A 24,092-nucleotide genomic window follows, 5' to 3' on the forward strand; every position below is an offset into this window, starting at 1 on the left:
GTTCAGGTGCAGCCTGTATGGCTTGTATATGTGCCATCTTTCCCAGAACCACAGTAGGTTGCATTTATTTAAGATAACAAAGTGTGGAGCTGGATGAACACAGCAGGCCAAGCAGCATCTTAGGAGCACAAAAGCTGACGTTTTGGGCCTAGACTCTTTATCAGAAATGGGGGAGGAGGAGAAAGTGCTGAAATAAATAGGGAGAGGGGGGAGGCAGATTGAAGATGGCTAGAGGAGAAGATAGGTGGAGAGGAGGCAGACCGGTCCAAAGGGTCGAGGCCCGAAACAGCAGCTTTTGTGCTCCTCAGATGCTGCTTGGCCTGCTGTGTTCATCCAGCTCCACACTTTGTTATCTTAAATAAATGCAACCTACTGTGGTTCTGGGAAAGATGGCGCATATACAAGCCATACAGGCTGCACCTGTTCATCCAGCTCTACACTTTGTTATCTCGGATTCTCCAGCATCTGCAGTTCCTATTATCTCTGTTACTAGGTTGCATTTATTTGTTATTATTTTGTTTCCATTATCAGATGTGCTTTTTTGAAGCCCATCAATCCCTAGGAGACCCTACTCATATATCTTATGAGGAGAAAGAATAGCTGACTTTGAGCATGAAGTTTCTTTTGAGAAGGATATGACTTCTTTGGCACTCAATGTTTAAAATTTTCAATTATTTAAAATCATGTTATACATAATTCAATGGTACATAATTTTTTCAGGTCTGTAAGATTTGAAAAGCCTTTATTTATTGGAATTGCAGGGTGTGAATTGCAAAATCACAGCTTGCTGGAGAGACAAGCTACTGCTAGTTAACAATTTTGTCTGTGAAAGAGGATTGCCAACTGGAGCTGCTAAAATAACTTCAAATGGGATGACAAGAGACTGTCTGGTCCCAGAGCAAAAGAGTTTCTGGGCCAGAAATAATTGGTGGAATGTAGTAACGGCTCTGTTCTGCATGTTTGGTTGCATCATTTTTCTTATTCATATGGCCCAGCAATTGTTTTGACCCAAATAGCTGATGTGGGATTGTGGCTTACATGTTGCTGATATGAGCAGATATCCATATTGAGAATGAGTATCTCAGTGCTTTTAAATGTTTTTCTGGGCAGTTTAATGTAGATAATATGTTTATAAGATTATATATAAAACATTCATTAAGCACCGCATTTGTGGCTACTTTTTGATGTTTTTGTGACTTTGATAGGAGAGGTTTATGAAATATCAAAAAGTTTTGAAGTGTAATGACTTGTCTTCAACCCGTTTACTTGCAAGAATAGAGCTGAGTGCTTACTTCAGTCAGCGAACGGATTGATAGCATGCTGATTTTCTTTTTACCGCTGACATTGGCAGTTCATTTGATGTTTGCTTTAGCCCTAACATTTAAGAAAGGAAACGCTACATTGCTTCTAGCAGTCCTGGTTTCTTTGTGTTATTTGTAGTGCCTATTGTATTTACTTAGCACGCTTTGAAAAAAATCTGGAGTCTCCATTAAATTCATATCGCTTAACCCTTTGCCAGCAATGGCAAGGGATTTGTCATGCTTTCTGGACTGTTTTCTTTTCCTTAAGCTTTCGACATGCTGCAATAAAATCAAACGTTGCTGTGAAAGTGATAATTTGAGTGCATTCTTATTGTTATAACATCAGCCTATACCAGGCAGGTCCATTCTATAAAACCAAAGAAATTGTCATTTGGTTGTGCAGAATTTGAGTATTTTATGGGGGTGGAGAAAAGACATGCAATGTTGAACATGCAAGGTCTAGACTCGAAACGTCAGCTTTCCTGCCCCTCTGATGCTGCTTGGCCTGCTGTGTTCATCCAGCTCTACACCTTGTTATCTCAGATTCTCCAGCATCTGCAGTTCCTGCTATCTCTGAAACATTGTTGAGGCTTTTCGTTTTACAGTCTTCAGACAGTTGGCAAGTATACCAAGTCATGGGGAAAACCAACATGTGTAATGCATGAGAGGAGAATGCTGGTTGGTTGGCAAATGGACTCTGATCAGTAGAGGCATTGCTGCTAGAGTCAACTTGGCAGCTAAATGCCAAACATCATTAGTTGGTGCATTCTTCATGGCAAAGGTAAGGTTGCCGTAGTCCCAGAGGACCATAGGGCTGCCCTCTCATTAGAGAGAGACAACTAGTGGCAAGTTTAACCTGAGGGTCACTGTGCTTTCGGCAGGGGTCGTGGTTGAGAAAGCAGAATCTTCGTAGTAACCTCACTGTGTATGAGAATTGGACCTGTGCTGTTGGTATGACACTGCATCACAGACCAGCCGTGCAGTCATGCTCTGATCACGTTTTCAAGATGTGATTACGGGCAAACAAGTGGCCTCCAGTGGAATGATAATTTTTATCCCCATCTAGCTCTGTACACACTGGCAGCTGGCCTGAAATTGGTTGAAGTGGATGTGCTATAACTCATGTTATTTAATTGATGTCTACATCTTAACTTTACATGGGTTACAAATGATGTTTAATCCCACATATTGTTCATTCTTGTTGATTTTGTTTCTTTTTGTTCGCACCACCACCTCCATTTCATTATTATGTTTCTCGTTCCCTTTGTTATTTTATATCTGTCCTGCCTTTGAGTTAGAAGTTGGTAGCTTTAAACCCCATTCCATTGACATGCACGTGCAATGTTGATATTTTTAATCACCCTTTTCAGAGATATTAATGACACATATCTCTAGGGCAGGTGAGACTTGAACCCAAGTCTCCTGATCCAGACATAGGGACATAACCTTGGTGCCACAGGCAAAATCTGTTTCATTGCAGCACCAAAAAATTGCTGCACTGCCAAGGCTGCTATCTTTTGAATGAAGTGTTGAACTGAGGCCATATCTGCTTTATCAGACAAATGTAAAGAATTCAGTTTGAAGAAGAGCAGGAGTTCTCCGGGTACTGACCAATATTTATCCTTCAGTCAACATTTAGAGAAAGCAAATTATGCGGTTGTTTGTTTAATAGCCATTTATAAGATGTCGTTGGTGCAGATTAATGGTTTTTTTTACACGCTATAGTGATTACAGTGCAAAATGCATCACTCTCCACGAAATACTTTGGGTTTTCTCAAATGTGAAAGTTTCTGTATAAATTCTAGCTTTTTAATTCCTTTCTGTGTGTGTGTGTGTGTGTGTGTGTGTGTCTCTCTCTCTCTCTCTCTCTCTCTCTCTCTCTCTCTCTCTCTCTCTCTCTCTCTCTCTCTGTGCATGTGTCTCTCTCTCTCCCTCCCTCCCTCTCTCCCCCTCCCTCTCTTCCCCCCCCCCCCCCGTCGCGCTCTCGCTCTCTCTCTCTCTGTGTGTGCATGTCTCTCTGTCACACCTCCTCCCACCCTCACTCAGCCTCTCTCTCCCCTCTCTTGCCTTTGCCTTGTAACCTTTTACATTTGTTAAAATGGAGCAGACTCCGCGCTGGTGGTGCTGAATGACCACCTCCTGTTCCTAAGTCATGCGTTCATACATAAATCTGAATAGAACCTCCAGTTTATTGAGCATTACATCTTCATTACTTGCTCCAAAAGGCAATACAGCTTTTAAAACCAGAATAACAGACACGTCAGATTTTGACAATAAATTGTCATTCTCTAATCAGTTGATAGTTAGTCTAACCTTTGTAAGTGAGGACAATGGTGTGCATTTACTTGAGACAAATCCATTGCACTTAGAATGAGGGACAGAATGGCACAGTGACAGGCCCTTCAAACCACCAAGTTGGTGGCAAATTTCATTTTAAATTACTTAATCCAATACGAGCATTTGGGGATCGTTTTAAAAAATAGATTGCAGTTTAATTCTTTTGAGAAAAACCTGTAAGAAGTAGAAAATGTTACTAATTCAGAAGCTGAGACCCATGCAAAGGATCCTATCTTCGTTTAGCCTGTCATCACAGGCACAGAGGTTTTAGTGCACATTCATCAGCAAATGGGTAATACACTTGAAAATGTATGGATTAGCTGGTGCAGAAAACAGCCTGTTCTGTTGTGGCTGATCAGCTCCTTTTGTTGTTATGTATCACTCAAATCCGCAGTGACTGCTTAGGTGGAGCAATCAAACAAAAGATTTCATGGACCTGCATTTCAACAACAGAAGAGCGACGTGGCAGTTCTTAAGACGCTATTTAGTTAAGCCAGATTTTCACAACAGAAGCTACTTGTGACCAGACTATCTACATGCATACCAACCAGAGTGGAGTTACCCAAACATGCAAAGCTTTTCCCTTGTTTGTTAATTTGCCAACTTTCTTCCATAGTGAAGCCGTAACTGTAGCTTGCACCTTGATCAGAATCCTGGATCACAGCAAGGACTAATTGATACTATAGCTGTAAGCCATTTATCCAACAGTGCTATGTCACCAATCCGTAGGTTTTGCATTGCTGTGCAGGAATTGATCATAACGAGATGCAGCACAGAAATAGACCCTTTGGTTCAACTCGTCCACAGTGACCAGATATCCTAAATTCATCTAGCCCCCTTTTGCCAGCATTTGGCTCATATCCTGTAAACATTTCCCATTCGTGTACTCACGTGCCTCTTAAATGTTATCGTTGTACCAGCCTCCAACACTTCCTCTTGCAGCTCATTCCATACACGGATCACCCTCTGCGTGAAAATGTTGCTCCTTAGGCCCCTTTTAAATCTTCACCACCCCAATCATCTTAAACCTATGCCCTCCAAATTTGGAATCCTCTACCCTGGGGAAAAGACCATGACTGTTCACTTTGTCCATTCCCCCTGTGACTTTATAACCTTTTATAAGGTAACCCCTCAGCCCCTGAGGCTCCAGAGAAAATAGCCGCAGCCTATTCAGCCTCTCCCTATAGCTCAAACCCTCCAACTCTGGCAACATTCCTTTTAAATCTTTTCTGAACCCTTTCAAGTTGCAGAACACACTTCCTATAGTAGGGAGTCAGATGTATAATCATACAAAATATGTTGGTGTATTGTTTGAGTGATTTTGAGGCATAATAGGTAGTAAGGCTAGCTTATAGAAGAAAAGCTAGAATATGTATAAAAGATGGGACAAGTCTAACATGCTTGGGAATGGCGAAAATGTGAACCTCTGGTTTCCTGTGCTAGATCTTTTTCGAAACATTTCTGTGTCCTTTGACTAATTTTTAGTGATTGATTAGTCAGCAAATAGAATATTGCTGTATCTTTAGATTAGCAGGATAGTACAAAGAAAGCACTGCAAAGGTACAGGCACTTTGGCCCAAGAACCCTCTATCCTCTGAAAAACTCTCCTCATCTCTCTTCCCCGCACCCCCCCCCCAAAAAAAAATTTTCCAAAGCTTTTTTCCCTTCACAGCTTGAACCTGTGCCCTCTTGAATTTGACCTGACCACTCTGGGATAAAGCCTTTGACTATCCACACTATCTATGCGTCTCATGATTTTGTAGACCTCTTTCGGGTTGTCGCTCCGCCTTCATCTTTCCAGTGAAAACAATTCGAGTTTATCCAATTTTTGTTTTTCTTCATTAACGAATAAACCATTGCTGGCTAGGCAGCATTTATTGTCCATCTGTGATTGCTCAGAGGGCAATTGAGAGTCAACCACATCGCTGTGGGTCTGGAGTCACATGTAGGCCAGACCAAGTAATGATGACGGTTTCCCTCCCTAAAGAACATTCGTGAACAAGATGGGTTTTTCCAACAATCAACATTGGATTCATCGTCATCATTAGATTCTTAAGCCCCCAGGTATTTATTGAATTCAAATTCCACCACCTGCCATAGTGCGATTCGAACCTGAGTCCCCAGAACATTGCGTGGGTCTCTGAATTAACAGTCCAGTGATAGTACCACAAGGCTATCACCCCCACCCCAACCTTTCTTGCTCCATTGATGCTGCCTGACCTCTCTTTCTCCAGCTCCACACTGTGTTGACTCTGACTCCAGCATTTGCACTTCTTCGCATCTTCTCTTTTACTAAGCTTAGTTTACTTTTGATTTGCCGTATTCTTATGAATTAAGTTTTATTTGAATAAGAATTTGGAGTTCAATTCAATTTAAATGCTCAGAAGTTTAATGTTAATCTTCTGTTGATGACAAAACCATGCACCTGTTAATCTGATTCTCGGTGTTAGCAAAAGCATGTTAGTGATGGGCAAATTATTTTACCTACATTGTTTTTCATCTTGTTACATGAGGCAACGTCTTTGTGCGATAAAGGAGTTAATAACTGGAGTATTTTGATATTCAATTTATCACATTAGTTATTTTACCTGCATTTCAAAATTAATTTCTGCTATTACATTTTTGGCTCACTGACAGAGCTGTAATTCTAAGACGACGCCATTGTAATATTTAAGAGGCACCCAATTGAAAGAATAATCTGTTAAAATGCACAAACCATTTTAATCTTTCTTGAGAATTGTTTGCATGAAAATGCCATCCTTAATTATGTTAATCCTGTGTAGTTTTCCTGTATGATTTAATAAGTAATTTGTATTAACTTCACAATATGACTTCTCTTAAGTAGGAGCACAAATAATCTATTCAAGACTATATGGCTGTCAATACTTCTAACAAATTTCAAACTGTAAATGAAAATGGTTTTTAAATCGCCACAGGATCCCTGTTGAAACAAGTTAACTTTCTAAGTTGAAGTTTTAATACTGAGATCTTTCAGGTCTGCATATGCATCTTTTTGTACCTTGACACTGAAAATTGTAAAAAATCGGTAATGTGCATTTTCTGCTGAGAATGACAGGTTTGTTGAACTTACCTTGTCATGATTGGACCACTTCTATGCAAATACTCATTTTTTTGGCAGATAACTTCAATTGATATTAGAACTTTGACTGGTCCTATCATGTGATGTCAGGTTTGCAGTTTAGATGCTGGCTGTCTCTAGCATTCCTATCAATTCTGTTCTCTTGCTGTACCAAAATAGGCCTGAAATATCCCTTAAATGTTCTTATCATAAAATCATCATTATTTTTACCATCTCAGGCAACAAGCTTCAGATAATTACACGGCTGTGTAAAATAAGTTCTTCTTCAAAAACACCTTGCACTTTTGCTCAAAACCTTAAATCAATCAAGAGGTAGGGACACTACCATTGTACCACAAGGGCCCTTGCACTCATTTAAGTTTTATCACCAATTCTCTTACTCTGCATCTATGTTACTTATTTCAAGATTTCCCCATCAATAGAAATAATTTCTCAATATCTACCCTGTCAAGCTTCCTTAGAATCTAATATGTTTCTTCATGCTTCCCAACTGTAATGAAGGCCTGACTTGTTTAGCAGTGTTTGAGTGAGCCGCTTCACCCGAGAATCAGATGAGAAGATCTCTTTTTTTGAAATACCTCCAATGCTAGAATATCCCTTTCTTAAATATGGAGACCAACCTGTTCACAAATCTCCTAGGTGTGGCCTCACCAAGACTTCCCTGTTTTAAAACTCCAACCTCTTCGCAACAAAGTGTAAAATTTCATTTGGCTCCTTAATTTCTTGTTGCACCTCCATGTTAACTTTTTATTTTGTGCACAAGGGCACTCCAGTCCCCCGGTACTGCACCTTCTTGGAGTCTCTCCATTTAAATTACAGTCTTCCTTTTGGTTCATTCGACCAAAGTGCATGACTTCACATTTTCCTACATTAAACTCCATCTGCCACGCTTTGCCTGCTCACTCAAACTACACACTGACCCTTCAATTTGGATAAATGTGAGGTATTTTGCTTTGCTAAACCAAACAAGTGCAGGACTTAGTTAATGGTAGGGCCCTGGGTAGTGTTGTCAAATGGAGAGACCTAGGGATTTAGGTACATTTTCTTTGAAAGTTGCATCACAGAGATACACGGTGCTTCAGAGGATGTTTAGCATGCTTGCCTTTGTTGCTCAGACTATTAAGTATAGGAGTTGGGATGTCACATTGAGGTTTGTTCAGGACATTGGTGAGGCCTGTTCCAGAGTACTGTGTATGGTTCTGGTCACCCTGCTATAGGAAGGACGTTACCAAATTGGAGAAGGTTTGGAAAAGATTTACCATTGTGTTATCTGGAACGGAGGGTTTGAGTTATAAGGAGAGGCTGGATAGACTGGCACTTCTTTCACTGGAGCACCAGAGGTGAGGGTTGACCTTAATGAGGTTATAAATTTGTGAGCGGCAGAAATAAGGTGAATAGCAAGGGTCTTTTCCCTAGGGGCGGATGAGTTCAAAACTAGTGGGCGTATTTTGAAGGTGAGAGGAGAAAAAGATTTAAAAGGGACCTGAAGGGCAAATTTTAGTTATGAAGGGTGGTTCATGTGTGGAATGAACTGCCAGAGGAAGTGTTAGATGCAGGAACAAAAACGAAGTTGCTGTAAAAGCCCAGCAGGTCTGGCAGCATCTGTGAAGGGAAAAAACAGAGTTAACATTTCGGGTTCAGTGACCTGAACCTGAAACATTAACTCTATTTCTTTCTTCACAGATGCTGCCAGACCTGCTGAGCTTTTCCAGCAACTTCGTTTTTGTTCCTGATTTACAGCATCTGCAGTTCTTTCGGTTTTTGTTAGATGCAGTTATGGCATTTAAAAAAAGTGAACAGGAAAGGTTTAGAGGGGTTTGGGCTAAATGCGGGCAAGAGGGACTAGTTCAGTTTGGGAAATTTGGCCAGCATGGACAGTGTGGACTGAAAGGTTTGGGGTCTTTTAACTGATCCTTGTGGCACTCCACTGGTTACTTCTTCCAACCTGGAAAAAATCCATTAATCCTGACTCTGTCTTCTGTGTTAAGATAACAAAGTGTGAAGCTGGATGAACACAGCAGGCCAAGCAGCATCTCAGGAGCACAAAAGCTGACGTTTCGGGCCTAGACCCTTCATCTCTGATGAACAAGGATTCTTTATCGCGGTTGTGGGTTCATGTCGCACAATCGGTTTTCTGAAGTATTCAAACTAGGCCTTTACCCTGGATGCTCCAGATTTCTCCAATAGTCCAACAATGTGCAGTTTCAGTGGATTACTCCATCTTCAATTACCCCATAGGATCCAGGGATATGTGGGCTAGATCTGGGTGGGATGCTCTGTGGATAGTCAATGCAGACTTGTAGGCCGAATGGCCTCTTTCTCGACTGTACCAATTCTGTGATTCAAGGTTGTAATTGGTTTTTACCAGCTGGTTGAAAGATAAATTGAAATTCAGGGGCCCTCGTTGCCAACACCAGCTTAAATCACTTCGGGTGTGTGACAATGTTTGTTTTAACTTATTTTTACAAGAACTTTATTACTTCATTATTTTTATTTTCCCTGATGGTGCCACTTGAACTTGTTTTACCTTTTAAAGAATTAGGGAACTAATTAAGTAATCTTGCCAGGCTGCAAATCACTATGATACTACTGATGGTGTCCATAAATATGCAGGACATGCTCCCTCTACTGTTGTCACAGTCAGAGCCTTGATCACATGTACAGTTCAATAATATCAACTAATGTAGATGAAAACATTGCCCTAAGTGAATACTTGCCCAAAAACGTAGCACTTTGTTACAACTGACCTGAGACACCATTTAAGTCTAGGATTTTGTTTTCCCTCTTGGGAATATCATCCACGAACTGTCAGCTAAATACTTCACTGCCAGTTTGGATATCCCAATATTCAAACTTTGTTCTTACTGCTATGTTTCAGTTGCTGGCCCTAATTAAGCCGTTGTATAGTCTTCCAGTGTCATTTATTTGTCTTGCGTTATTGACTCTTGAACTCTTAAGTGGAATTTGAATCTACTTTCCATTTGGTATTCTGCCGCTCAGTGTTCTCAGTCTGGGCAGTAGCTGTCAGCACAATACTGAGTGCCAGTGAGCATCAGTGCACTGCCATTGACATAGTTGTGAGATCATATTGATTGACAAGCACTGTTCTCAATCTTGGCTGGATGCCTGGTTATTAGCCACAGTGAACGTGCAGGAGTAGATGTTTGAAACAGTTATTCATTTAAATGAGGCTTGTGAGTCACTTTCTCAATCCTGTCAGTGTCTTCAAGTAGGCTTAATGAAATTGGCAAAAAATCCTGTTCATGTCCTGTAGTTTTGAAGAGTAGGAAAGTTTGCTGAAATATGTTTTTAAACTGTTGGTAATGTCTGGAGATCATTATTTTTTTTACTTGACCGCAAGCAATGTCTGAACCTGATAGCTGTAAGACATCCAGCCTTCTGTGTGAACCCAAATGGGGTAAAAAAACAGATTGGTGTTAGACATGTTAGTTCCAGTTTTTCTGTTGGAAGAACTGAATTGCAAAATTGAGACAAATAATGTTTGAATATGAAATTGTAATTTTGAATATAAAAAAAGCAAAGATGCCACAACTATGACATTGGCTCCAGCTTTATACTTTGTTATCTGCAGTTCCCATTATCTCTGACATTAGCAGTATTCTTTACAATGACACTAGTTATAATGCGAATGAAACCAAATTCTTGAGCTCGACCTGACTGAGCTAACCTGAAAGGCTAACTTGTTGGAGGCAAGGGAATCTCCTTGTTTCACTTTAGATTCATTCTGGACACTTTAAGCCTCAAAAATTAGTTGTATCTAAAGTTAGAAGGCAAATCGATTAGCTTTAATGGAGATCAGACAAGATGTAAATGACCAGTGCCCAAGATCTGCAGGTTGGTCACTGATACTTTACTGAGGCTGTGTATGCTTTTATTTTAACACTGTGTTCTATTTTTAAGTGAGAGAAGCCATGCTTTTCATGCCTCAGGAAAATTGGCAGGTTAATGCAGTAGAAAACATTTCAATACATCAAGAACCTTTATATCTCTGTTTGTGAATCAGAAAGGGTAAGTATTCATCCCTTGCCCACCTCTCCACTTGGCAAACAGCCTGTTTGCTACCTGTCCTGACCACCTATTTTCTTCTCTGAAATCACCACAACCTTTTACTTCTCCAGTACTTTTACCTGGCACTCACTCTGAATTAGAGTAGATCCCGTTCAAATGTGCCCTGCAACTAAATTCTACAAGAAATTTGGGAAGATTGTTCTCCAGGCTTTCCAACATCGGAGCTGCCTATTAGTTGTCATCTATTTTGCACCATTGCATGACGTCAGCTTAAATGCACCATTAATGGGACTAAGAAGGAAAAATGATTTTTCATATCCATTAACTTTCTTGCAAAACAAAACGATTTTGAGCCCAGTTGATTTTGTACCTGATTTTCACACTGTGTTCGAGGTTGACAGGTAACACTTTCTGAGGGTATAAACCAGTTGTAGGATACCGTTGTGCAATTCTCACATTCTGATCATTTGATGTGAACTTTCTTTCAGTACTGTTGAGTGGGTATGCATTTTCACTTTGCGAATTGCAAGATGATTGCTGTTGACTTCGTTCTGTTATGGATCTTCCAGAAATCATCTTTGATTCCCAAATAAACTTGTGACATAAAAGTTGTATATTTATTGAAAATGCTCTATCTGGATACAAGATCCACATGATTTATCTTCCAATAAAGGTATGTGTTTAGAGGGGAGAAAGTAATGCGCAATTGTAACTTCAGGTCGCAGGCTTTCTAAGGTATCACTGAACCTCTCAGACACAAATCGGTTTGTGGCCACCTGAGAGACATAGCAGGAGAGCAAGCAGCCAGTTCTGCATCTGAAACAGAAAGCAGCTGACTCTGTTGTCCACCATACCAAACAGCATTAGAAGTTCATGCTGAGATTGAAAGGGCAAGATTTATGTGGCTTTAAAAGTAGTCTGGAAGATTCACCTAGCTGGGTCTAGAGCAAAGTAATCTTCAGTGAAAATCCCTCTGGGATTAGAATTTGACCAGGTGAGAACAGAAAAGATTCTAACATGAGCTGAGATAGCAAGAACTGCAGATGCTGGAGTCAAATACAACACATTCTAGAGCTTGAGTAACGCAGCAAGCCAGGCAGCATCAGAGGAGCAGGAAAGTTGATGTTTCGGGTCAGGACCCTTCTTTTTCCGAAGAGTCCCAAACCGAAACATCAATTTTCCTTTGCCTGAAATGCTGCCTGCCCTGCTGTGTTACTCCAGCTCCACATTATTACCAGGAGCTGAGGATAAGCTTGGGATTTATTCCTGGACAGTGAAGTGTCCACTTGACAGAGAGTGTAAAGTAAGACAGTGGTGTGGGGTTTTCAGTTGTTAAGTAAGGAATTTGCTTTCTGTGGTTTATGTACAAGTGTCTGCTGAATAATGCTTATGCATTTGTTTTAAAAAGGTGAGGGGCAGCTAGTATAGACTAAGCAGTGTTCCAGTGTGGAGCTTTTAACTAAGTGACTTGTTAAATATATTTATAAAGACTATTTAATAGGTGCATAGACAAATAGTGATAGTGATAGCCTGAGGACAGAGAAGAAACTGAGGAAAAATAATGATTGTTTTGGAATAAGTAGAATCTGGGCATTTTTTCCTCTAGGACCATGCATCAGGATTATTTTGTGTTTGCCAAAGTGCTGCCAAACTGCAAGAATAGTAAACCTATCAAGATGCATATGTGATATTATTAGTGGATGTAGAGAATGTGCCAAAATTACAGGGAGATATGGTGGAATGAGCAGACATAGTTCAATGTGGAAAAATGTGAATCCATAAATTTTGTAGGAAAGCCTAACAAAAGGAGCTAATACTGTCGTGAGACCTTCACTGTGAAGGCAGAGTAAAATCAAGGAATGATGGTAGAGTTGTGGGAAGTTGATGGGAAAGGTTGAAAATCTAGATGTGCAAACTAGAGGTTACAGTTATGAAAGGAATTGTGATTATTCAAACAGAAACATAAAAAGTTGAGGAAAGAAATTTGAGTCGGAATGTGGAGTTCAAACTTGATCAGCCATGATCTTAAGGAATGGGCAGTAATGTTGTTTTCCCGGTTCCAATTTCGAAGGTTTTTGAGTTCTTATAAGTGTTGCAGTTGCTGGAAATCTTTTTAAAAAGAAAACTTGGCAGGTCTGGCAGCATCTGTAGAAAGACTATTTTTTTTCAGTCTATGACTTTTTTCATTGATTTGTTTCTTTGCAAGGAATTAGGATACTCAGCTTGAAGATGAAGCACCTTGGTAGAGTACTGTAATTCCATAATTTTTCAAGAATCTGGAAAACCATTAGCAGATTTGAGTTGAAATAATGAGCTGTTAGAGTTTTAAAAAAAAACCTTCTTTTAAGGACTGCAGATAGATAAAGTGGCTCAATTTGATGGAGAGAGAGATTTTTACTCTATTTAATTCAACAACTGTGTACAGCGTATTGTAATGGTGAGAATTTATTTGCTTTTAAAATAACTGGAAAATGTGATTTTCCATACATAGCCTGCACTGGAAAATTCTCATGATGTGCATACATCAATTACTGATATATGAAAAACTGCTGGAAAATTTGTTTTCAGGCTTGTGGAGAAAGGGTCAAGGGAATGTAACAACTTCCAATATCTTGCCACTGAAGTGAATTTTGTAGTTTGCTTACATCATAAGTAAAATTGATTTGTTTTAAATGGTTATCCTTTTTGTACATACAGTAAATTATTTCATCATGCATTTCCAGGATTCAATTTAATAACTTTAACTGGAACCATGGAAAACATTTCTGTGCCTGTCCATGTGCATTAATTGAAATGATGACAGGACCTTTATATTGCGACTGGCAATTAAAGGATGTTGATAATTTTATTAAGCCTGTGGCTGTACTTATTAGCAGTTAAATCTCTCAATGAAAAATTACTCACAAGCTGATTTCAGTGTTTTGGTGTTTTATATCAGTCTGTTAATTAAAAGCTGTTCCGAGCGGCATTGATTGTGGAAGCCAGTACGCAATGTAAGTGTAATCGTGCACTCATTAGTCTTGATGCCAGTGCTTTTAAACAAACAAACTCAAACCAAGATTAATCTTTTTGAAGGCTAGTTCAAACATTGAATTGAGATTTTTGGATTGAGTGGCTAGGGACGAAGTAAAAATATCTGAATCTTAAAGAAGAGCCATGGACTTAAGAGGACTAGCAAGAGAAATATGTGCTTAATGAGAGCTTGCGACTGGAGCAATTCTTGGTTGAGTGCATGTGGTGGCACAGTGATTATTAAGGATTCATTTGATTTTGTACATGTTGTGTAATAAAAAGAAATGACACCAAAATTGGTGGTGTAGTGGACAGTGGAAAAGGTTATTTAAGATTGCAAAGAGATCTTGATCAATTGGGTCAATGGGCTGAGGAATGGCAGATGGAGTTTAATTTGAATAAATGTGAGATATTGCATTTTGGTGGGTGGGGTGTTTCAAGACTAGGGGCATATTTTTAAGGTGAGAGGAGAAAGATTTATAAAAGACATTGGGGCAGTTTTCAACACAGTGGGGCATATGTGGAATGAACTTACAGAGGACGTGGTGGATGTGGGTCCAGTTACAACATTGAAAAGATATTTGGATAAGTGCCTGAAGAAGAAATGTTTGGAGGAAAATGGATAAAGTGCAGGCAGTGGGGCTAGTTTAATTAAAGATTTTGGTCAGTGTAGACTGGTTGGACTGAAGGGTCTGTTTCTGTGCTGTATGACTCCCTTGCTGGCCAGTGTCTAAACTAACTTGTGTAATAGAATAAAATCATGTAAATATCTACTTAGTTTTAATGCAGTTTGACTTATAAAAGCTGCTCGTTTACAAATAGCTCCTATTTCCCTTTCTGTAATCTCAGTTTGATTAATTACATTAGAAAGGGGACCCAAAGCTTTGTGTTTCAAACTGAAGTTTCTCCTTTATGCTGATGTAATTCCCAGGAGAGCTGAAACAAGACTGTATTTCCTTGGCACTGTCAAAGGCAGGTTTTTTATTTCAGTTGCAGAATCATACGTTTGTTAACGGTTCTGATAGGTATATAAGGAATATCACCCCTGACTCCAGAGTTCAACTGAGTGAACAATTGCAAATTGGATGGAGATGGTATTTGAAGTGCTGAGCAGACATCTGTCAATAAAATTGCTCTCCAGTTAAAGCTGTTTCAAGCCAAATGCACAATCAGCTTTTCAAAATAGATTTTCTATTATTCTCAAGTGACAGGTGATCAGGCAAAATATCAGTGCATTTGAAGTTATGAAGTGAAACCACTGTTGATGAATAGCAAGCGATGAAGTGCAGGAAATAGAGAAGTTGAAATCAATTAAAACTGGATTATTTGTTCTTCCTTTAGTATATTGTAGTTCAATGTGAGTAAATTGGTTGTTTTTTTTGTTGATGAGCTGAGGGCATTACTTGCTAAGCCAATATTTGTTGTCCATCTATAATTGCTCTTAAGAAGATGGTGAGCTGCCATTTTGAACTGACACAGTTCTGCCATCATTTGAGAAGAGGGATATTTGTGGATCCTCCATCTCTCATTAGCTTAACTGTTTTCTACCACTCATGACTGGATTTGGCAATACTGCAGAGTTTAATGGAATCTATTCAATTAACTATGTGTAATTTAGAATCATAGATTCCCCACGGTGTGGAAACAGGCCCTTCAGCCCAACAAGTCCACAGCAAGCCTCCAAAGAGCATTCCACCCAGACCCATCCCTTTTCCTCGTAATCTACACATCCTTGGATACTATGGGGCAACTTAGCATGGCCAGGAAACCAGAGCACCCCGAGGAAACCCCGCAGAAACGAGGAAGATGTGCAGACTCCATACAGACAGTCGCCTGAGGCAGAAATCAAACCCTGGCACTGAGACAGCGGTGCCAACCACTAAGCCATGATGTCACCCTTAGATGCATGTTGATATTTCCTGTTAAATTAGGCACAGTGATTTAGATGTTAGAATTAAAAGACAGTATATTAGTAGAAAGGCTAACTCAATTTTTTTTCCAACTTCCCATCGCCCCCAGCTTGAATAACTAAATTTTTGATGCCTTCAAAAATTACCTGAATGATATTCAACCCCAAATATCATATGAAACCAGTGATTTTTCTGTGCCTCTGTCATGGCAGAAATTTACTCACTTACATTATTGTTTGTCTCACTTAGTTCTGTGATGACTCATTTGCTTTTGTGATGCTGCCTCCCTAGTTTACTACCTTTTGGAATCACACTTTGATTTTGAAGTCTCAATTTTAGCAAATTATTCTGTTTCTGTTTTTTTTCACCACAATGAGAAGATTATATAATGTTGCTAAATACTGATTTTTGCCATTCACTGCTTTCTACTTAGCATTCTGAATTAGCCACTATACAAATATTTTCTTCATGGTGAAGTATAATTAATTCCTACTTTTTTTTACATAAAAGCATTTGTGTAGGCCCCAGCACTTGATCATTTAACATTCACGGAACAGGGAGTTCCAAGAGGTTGCTATATTTGACTTGCTAAAGTATTTTTGAATAGGGTCTATGAACCAGGATAGGGTATGTTACAAAGTACAGTAGACATGCTCAAAAACGTTCAGAGATCCCTGATGATTATTTCCAGGGTAAGATCAGTAACAACTGTACTGCTGACGAGCCAACTTAGAGCATTGACTCTGTGCAGTCAGAATTCCATTGAGGTTCTAGGAGTTGGTAAGTGCAACTACGAGTTAGCGTGACGGCTCTGAAAATGTCCTGGTAGCTGTGGTATATGGAAGAAGCTGCGAGCTAATAATCGTTTAGAGTAGTTGTGAGTGAAGGAGACCTCTGAGCAATATTTGCATTCTTTAACTGTGAAAGTTGAACTGGGTCAGGCAAAGAGCAGAGGTGACGTGTGGAGAATCGCCCAGGGGCAGTCCTGACTTAGTGAGACCTACTATTTGTGAAAAAAGCAGAAGTATTGCTTATGAGTAGGTATTGAATGCAATCCCTAAAATGTAGGGGAATATACTCTTGGGAAACTAAGATGAAAAGCCAGACTCTGAGCTGCCTTTGAGGCAGTCTGTGACAGAATGACCATTGATGTTGTTCAAGGTCAGATGGTCAAAGTGTACCAGTAGAATCGCTTGTGGAGTTTTGAGATTTAGTGCCACATTGTGTCACTTAATGTCTGACAGAATTGCTGAATAATCCATGTGGGTCTACCTCAACTTCAGTTGTTTGATGTGTTCCATAGGGTATTTGATCAGAATTGCCTTGTTAATTTTATCATGTTAGAGTAGAAGTCATGCATATTTGTTTGAGTAAGTTCTATTTCTAATAAACTGGTTCCTTGCTATCTAAAGAAGCACGGCAGTCTTGTTTGTGATACAAACGAAACATGTCTCATTGACCATTCCGTCAACTTAGTTAAATTTAAAACTTTTGATTAGTGGAGATATGGGACTAGAAAGTAATCAGTGTACCCCACCAAACTTGGGCATCTCGGTTTGTGGCACTTCCTCCACACTTTTTACTAATAATTAACATTATAAGATGACCTATCTTTTGATCCTTAGAATCCCTACAGTGTGGAAACAGGCCCTTCGGTCCAACAAGTCCACACTGACCATCAAAGCATCCCACCCAGACCCATCCCCCTATAACCCACCTAACCTACACACCCCTAAACACTACAGGCAATTTAACATGGCCAATCTGCCTACCCTGCACATCTTTGGACTGTGGGAGAAAACCAGAGCACCTGGACAAAACCCACGCAGACACAGGGAGAATGTGCAAACTGCACACAGACAGTCGCCCAAGAGTGGAATCGAATACAAAAGAATCAGTAGTTTAATAAAGATAATGCAGTGTTTCCTACGTGCAGATCGGACAAATCAGATTGGCAGAGGTTACGTTGAAACTGGCTTCATAATGTTTTTGGAAAATTTCTTAACAGTAACACATTCTAGAGATAACCAGAGAACAGGCCATTCTCGACCAGGTGATATGCAGTGAGTTGGGAACAGCCATTGACTATATAATTAATGCTTCTTCAGGTAGCAGGGCGAGAAGAGTGGATCAGAGACCTGTGTTTTAAACTGAAGTAAAGACACTTGTGTGCGTATGAAGACACAGTTGGTTATGGTAAATTGGGAAATTAGGTCACAAAGAGCTCAGTAGAGATGCAATGGCAGGCATTAAGAACATTACATTCAGAACAGATGTATCCCCCGAGAGAAAGCAATTAAACGGGAAGAATGCATGTTTGCATCTAAGGAAGTCAAAGATAGTATCAATTTGAAAAAATTCTGCCAAGATTTGTGGTCGATCAGGAAATCAAACATTTTTAAAAGCTAAGATTGACTAGGGGGGGATAAAAGAAAAGTTAGAGAACATAAGAAAGCTCGCTAAAAATAAAACAAGCAGTTTCTACAAGTATTTAGAAAAGCATAACTAAAATGAGTATGATTCCTCTGGAGCAGGTGAGATTTAGACAAAGTCCTTCTGGCCGAGAGGCAGGGATGCAATCATTGCAGTGCCAGAGCCCGAGCCCTAGAGGCCAAATCTACAGTTGCTAAATTTACTAATGATGCAAAAGAGGATAAATTGTAAAGATGACTTGAGTCTGCTAAAGGAATGTAGAGGTTTGTGAGTCAGCAAAACAAAATGGCAGATACAGTATAATATGGGATAATGTGAACTTTCCAATTTTGCAAGGTATAATATGGAAGCTGCATACTATTAATTGAAAAGAGACCTCACAACTGTGGGATACAGGGGGTGATGGATGATCAAAAAACAAAACCTTGTAGGTGCAGCAGTTGGTTAGGATGTCATGTGTCGCGAGGGGACTAGAATATAAAAGTAGGGAACTATTAGTCAGGTTATCCAGGTCATTATAGAATCAGAGTCCATAGAGTTGTATAGTATGGAAACAGAACCTTCAGTCCAACTTGCCCATGCCAACCAGATATCCTAAATTAATCTAGTCCCATTTGCCAGCATTTAACCCCTACGATTCAACCCTTCCTATTCATATACCCATCCAGATGCCTTTTTAAATATTGTAATAGTACCAGCTTCCACCACTTACTCTGGCAACTCATGACATAGATGCACCACCTTCTGCATGAATAGTTGCCTCTAGGGTCCCTTTTAAGTTTTACACCTCTCTCCTTGAACCCATGCCGTCCAGTTTTGGACATCCCCACCCCATGTAAAGACCTTAGCTATTCATCTCAGCTATGTCCCTTATGATTTTAGACATTTCTTTTGGGTCACCCTACAGCCTCTAATGCTCCAGGGAAAATAGCCCCAGTCTATTCAGTCTCTCCCTTTAGCTCAAACCCTCCAACCCTGGCAACATCCTTGTAAATCTTTTATGAACACTTGTCAACTTTCACAACATCCTCTCTATAGCAGGGAGCCCAGAATTACAAGCAGTATTCCAAAAGTGGCCTAACCAATGGCTGTACAGCTGCAAGATGACCTCCCAATGCCTTTACTCGATGCATTGACCAGTAAAGACAAGCATACCAAACACCTTTTTTCACTGTCCTGCCCACGTGGGTCTCTACTTTCAAGGAACTATGAACCTGCACTCCAAGGTCTCTTTGTTCACCAACACTCCCTACGACCCCACTGTTGAGACCACATCTGCATTGTTTCCTATTTGGGCCTCCCTACTTGAGAAAAGGTATAATTGTATTAGAAGCAGTTTTGAGAAGCTTGGTCAACTGAATTAAGGGTTAACTTATGAGGAGAGGTTGAGAAGGTTTGATCTGTACCTATTGGCGTTTGAAGGAATGAGAAGCAATTGAATCTTGTTGAGATATACAGATCCTGAGTTGAATTGACAGAATGGGCGCTGAGAGGATAGTTCACCTGATGGGAGAGACTGGAATTTGGGGGATGCCTTTTTTTTTAAAAAGGGGGTTCTCCTGTTGAAAATGGAGATGAGAATTGTTCTCGATGTGTTCAGACTCTGGAATTTTCTTTTCTTGAGAGTGGTGGTGGCAGTGTGTTTGAATATGTTTAAGGCCAATTTAGATTCTTGATTGACAAGGGAATCAAACAGAATAGCAGGTGGACAGGATAAGGAAAGTTGTGGGCACATTCAGACCAGGCATGATCTTTCCACATGTTGGAGTAGCTTCGATGGTCAAAACAGCCAACTCCTTAACTTGTGTTTATATAAAGTTTGTAGAGATCTGCAACTGTTTTAAAATTGAGCTCAAGCTTTCCATAACATTAGTACATTGTATATCGTTTCTTTCTTGCACATTCAGCCCAGCATTCTTGTTACTGAAATGCTTCATCAGTTTTTCTGGTTTTTGTCCCTGCACAGGAATAATAAAAACAGCAGAACTTCTGGACCGTGAAACTACTTCACATTACTGGCTTACAGTCTATGCTACAGACTTGGGAGTGGTGCCGCTTTTCTCCTTCATTGAAGTGTACATTGAAATCGAGGATGTTAATGATAATGCACCACAGACGTCTGAGCCAGTTTATTACCCTGAAGTTGTGGAAAACACTCCTAAAGATGTGTCAGTAGTACAGATTGAGGCATCTGACCCAGACTCCAGCTCCAGTGACAGGCTAAGCTACAAGATTACTGGTGGCAATCCACAAGGTTTCTTCCTTATAAACCAGAAGACTGGTAAGTGTGAATATTATTCGAAACGGTGATGCCAGTTGTGAGAACATTTGAATTCAAAATGCGTTGACACATTAAAACCTTTCTAACGATGAAAAATAGGAATGCAGTTGAAGTATTCCACATTATACAAAATCATCAATTTTTTTTGCCTGTTCTAAGTGTGACATTGTTGAATCTGCTACATTAAGAACATCTTTAAAGCAATTTTCTTATCTCTTTTGAACTGTTTTGGTCTCCCTTGTTCCCCTCTCTGGTTACTTTTTCAGTTTAGCGATTGATATCATCAAACAAAGTTTTTCCTCTCTTTTTCTCCTCGATCAAATTACATTCCATTAAAGCATCCCTTCAAAGTTCATTCAATTTGCAATTGAAAGAAGTATTCCTCATCTCATCGCTGAAATCGAAAATAAAATTCAACATGTGAATTCCAAGTTACTTATAGCTTTTCCACTGTCTTCTACAAACTGCACAAGAGATCACTGCAGAAATCACAATTTTTGCTTGACTAACTGGTTCCATATATTTCAAAGCCATCCATTCTTATAGTCCAGCTGGCATCTTATTCAAAAGCATTGCTTGACTTTACTGTTTCTCTGTCTGTCACTTTCTCTCTTCCATTTAAATGACAGACTGCACCACTTTTCTATGTTTCCTGCTGAAGCTGGCAACCTCATATTTTTCCACATTATACCTCTTTTGCAAATGTGTTACCCACTCTCCTAACCCGTATTCTCCACACAACTTGCTTCTCTATCTAACGTTTTGTTATCAAGTTTAATATCATCAGCTGTTTAAACATAAGCTATTAGTAGCCTTAAGGAAGGATAACTTTTGTTAACATCTGTCTGTCATAGTGCCATTCCTCACGTTTCATTGTAATTAATCCTGCAGTGCTTGTCTGTAAGGGTGTGACTGATCGAATATGAAGATAAGGAGCATTTGAAGGAAAGGAATCTAACTGTCTAAAAGTGCATTAGGTTTGCATGCGAGAATTTTCAGAACAAGTTCAACAGCAATGTTGGTGAAATCGCTCCTTTTCCCCGCCAGCTCAAAGCTCCCATTGGGCCTTTACAGCCAGTGTTTCCTTGCTTTCAGCTCAATTCATATAATGTTCTGAACACTCAAGAAACCCAAACCTCCAGACTATATAACCATTATCCGAGGTGATAAGATTTTAATGAAGATGAAATTTTGATCTCCCTGATTTGATGTAGCAGCCTATACATCTTACATGTACATTTATATCGGATAAGAAACCAAACTCAAATATTCACAGAACACGGTTGAAAGCAGACAACAAGGTGTAGAGCTGGATGAACACAGCAGGCCAAGCAGCATCTTAGGAGCACAAAAGCTGACATTTCGGGCCTAGACCCTTCTTCAGAAATGGGGGCGGGGAAGGGGGTTCTGAAATAAATAGGGAGGGAGGGGGAGGCAGATGGAAAATGGATTGGGGAGAAAATAGGTGGAGAGGAGACAGACAAGTCAAAGAGGCAGGAATGGAGCCAGTAAAGGTGAGTGTAGGTGGAGAGGTAGGGAGGGGATAGGTCAGTCCAGGGAGGATGGATAGGTCAAGGGGGCGGGACAAGATTAGTAGGTAGGAGATGGAGATGCGGCTCGATTCCTGTACATCTCAGGTGTCCTTGTTTATCAAGGACCGTAACTTATCCCCTGCAGTGGTTGAGAACGCCCTCAACCGTGTCTCCCACAGCTCAACTCTCACACCCCGCCCCCGCAATAACAACCAAAACAGAATCCCCTCGTCCTCAAGTACCACCCCATCGACCTCCGGATCCAACGGATCATCTCCGACACTTCCGCCATATGCAATCTGACCCCACCACTGAAGACATTTCTCCCTCCCCACCCTTGTCTGCTTTCCGCAGGGACCACGCTCTCCAGGACTCCCTTGTCCGTTCCACACTCCCCTCTACCCCCAGCACACACGGCACTTTTCCCTGCAATCGCAGGAAGTGCTACATTTGACCCCACACCACCTCCCTCACCCCTATCCCAGGCCCCAAGAAGACTTTCCACATCAAGCAGATGTTCACCTGCACATCTGCTAATGTGGTATACTGTATCCGCTGTTCCCGTTGGGGCCTCGTCTACATCGGGGAAACCAAACGGAGGCTTGGGGATTGCTTTGCAGAACACCTACGCTCAGTTCACAATAAATAATTGCACCTCCCAGTCGCAAAACATTTCAACTCCCCCCTCCCATTCCTCAGACGACATGTCCGTCCTGGGCCTCCTGCAGTGCCACAATGATGCTACCCGAAGGTTGCAGGAACAGCGACTCTTATTCCGTTGGGAACCCTGCAGCCCAATGGTATCAATGTGGATTTCACAGGATTCAAAATCACCCCTCCCCCTACTGCATCCCCAAACCAGCCCATCTCGCTCCCCCCCCCCACCTCCCTAACCTGTTCTTCCTCTCACCTATCCCCTCCTCCCACCTCAAGCCACATCCATTTCCTACCTACTAACCGCATAACGGCCCTTGACCTGTCCATCCTCCATGGACTGACCTATCTCCTCCCTACCTCCCCACCTACACTCACCTTTACTGGCTCCATCCCCGTCTCTTTGACTTGTCTGTCTCTTCTCCACCTATCATCTCCTCTATCCATCTTCGATCCACCTCCCCCTCTTTCCCTATTTATTTCAGAACCCACTTCCCCTCCCCTATTTCTGAAGAAGGGTCTCGGCCTGAAATGTCAGCCTTCCTGCTGTGTTCATCCAGCTCTACACCTTGTTATCTTGGATTCTCCAGCATCTGCAGTTCCTGTTATCTCTGACACAGCTGAAAGGAGATTTGCAGTTTTAAAAAAAACAGTCAAAATGATGGGAACTAGATGCCAAAAATGGTTTGTTTTTGCAAAGTGAATTTCTGCTCAGTGAGGGAAATGCCTGTTGACAGAGAAAGTGAACACAAAGTCAGGCCAAAATTGAGCATTGCAGTGCCCCACATTTGGCTGAAATCTGTCCTGAATATTACATTGTGACAGACTGGTCAAAGTCAGCAAGGGCTTTACTGTATGTCGAGAAACAGAAATGGATTAATGATTATCTACACCAAAGGTGAGTATATATTTTAATGCTTAATATTTTAAAGCTGACTAACATTTGTTAATGGTTAACACATCTAAGGCTTTAGACAAGGATTTGCATAAATATTTCAACATGACACTTTAATCACTGTATTCAGTTTGTGCCTTTCTAACTCCATGTCAGATTCTTCATTTAAACTTAGATCGCCATCTAATGTGACATTACCCATTTTATATTATTGCTACAAGTTAAAGTTGTCCCCCAAAATTGAAGTTTAACAGTGTCAAAAGAAATCTTAATGTACATTTGTGCAATCTGACAAGCGCAGCTTTCTGCAAATGTTCCTTTGTACATATGTAAAGGACCAATGAAAATGCTGTAAATTGAGGACAATTGATAATGATTTCTCCTTCAGAATTATTTGTTCAATTGCTTTGTAATGGGTATTCTCTAACTTTGGACTGGGACTTTAAATCTGAGCAGTGACTTGCTTGAGGGTTACTTTTAAAATGTTCTTAAAGTTTTAATAAAATGCACTGGTGGGATGTTGCCCAAATCTGTTGTAACAGTTATCTCACGGCTGATGTATTTCTTTAGTACTTGTTAGATTTCTTGACAAATTACATAAATGTTGA

At 40.4% G+C, this 24,092-nt stretch overlaps 1 protein-coding gene across 6 annotated transcripts in view; it reads left to right on the plus strand.

The window, feature by feature from the left end:
• fat1a (FAT atypical cadherin 1a) overlaps positions 1-24,092 on the plus strand; it is a 185,085-nt gene that overhangs the window by 32,652 nt on the left and 128,341 nt on the right. For all 6 annotated transcript variants that reach the window (XM_059648069.1, XM_059648075.1, XM_059648056.1 and 3 more), the window contains exon 3: positions 20,089-20,403. In XM_059648069.1, coding sequence (XP_059504052.1) covers positions 20,089-20,403 — 315 coding nt within the window. The remainder of the gene's footprint in view (positions 1-20,088; positions 20,404-24,092) is intronic.

This window comes from Stegostoma tigrinum, chromosome 1, assembly GCF_030684315.1.
Source record: "Stegostoma tigrinum isolate sSteTig4 chromosome 1, sSteTig4.hap1, whole genome shotgun sequence".
In the NCBI taxonomy this organism is placed as follows: domain Eukaryota; kingdom Metazoa; phylum Chordata; class Chondrichthyes; order Orectolobiformes; family Stegostomatidae; genus Stegostoma; species Stegostoma tigrinum.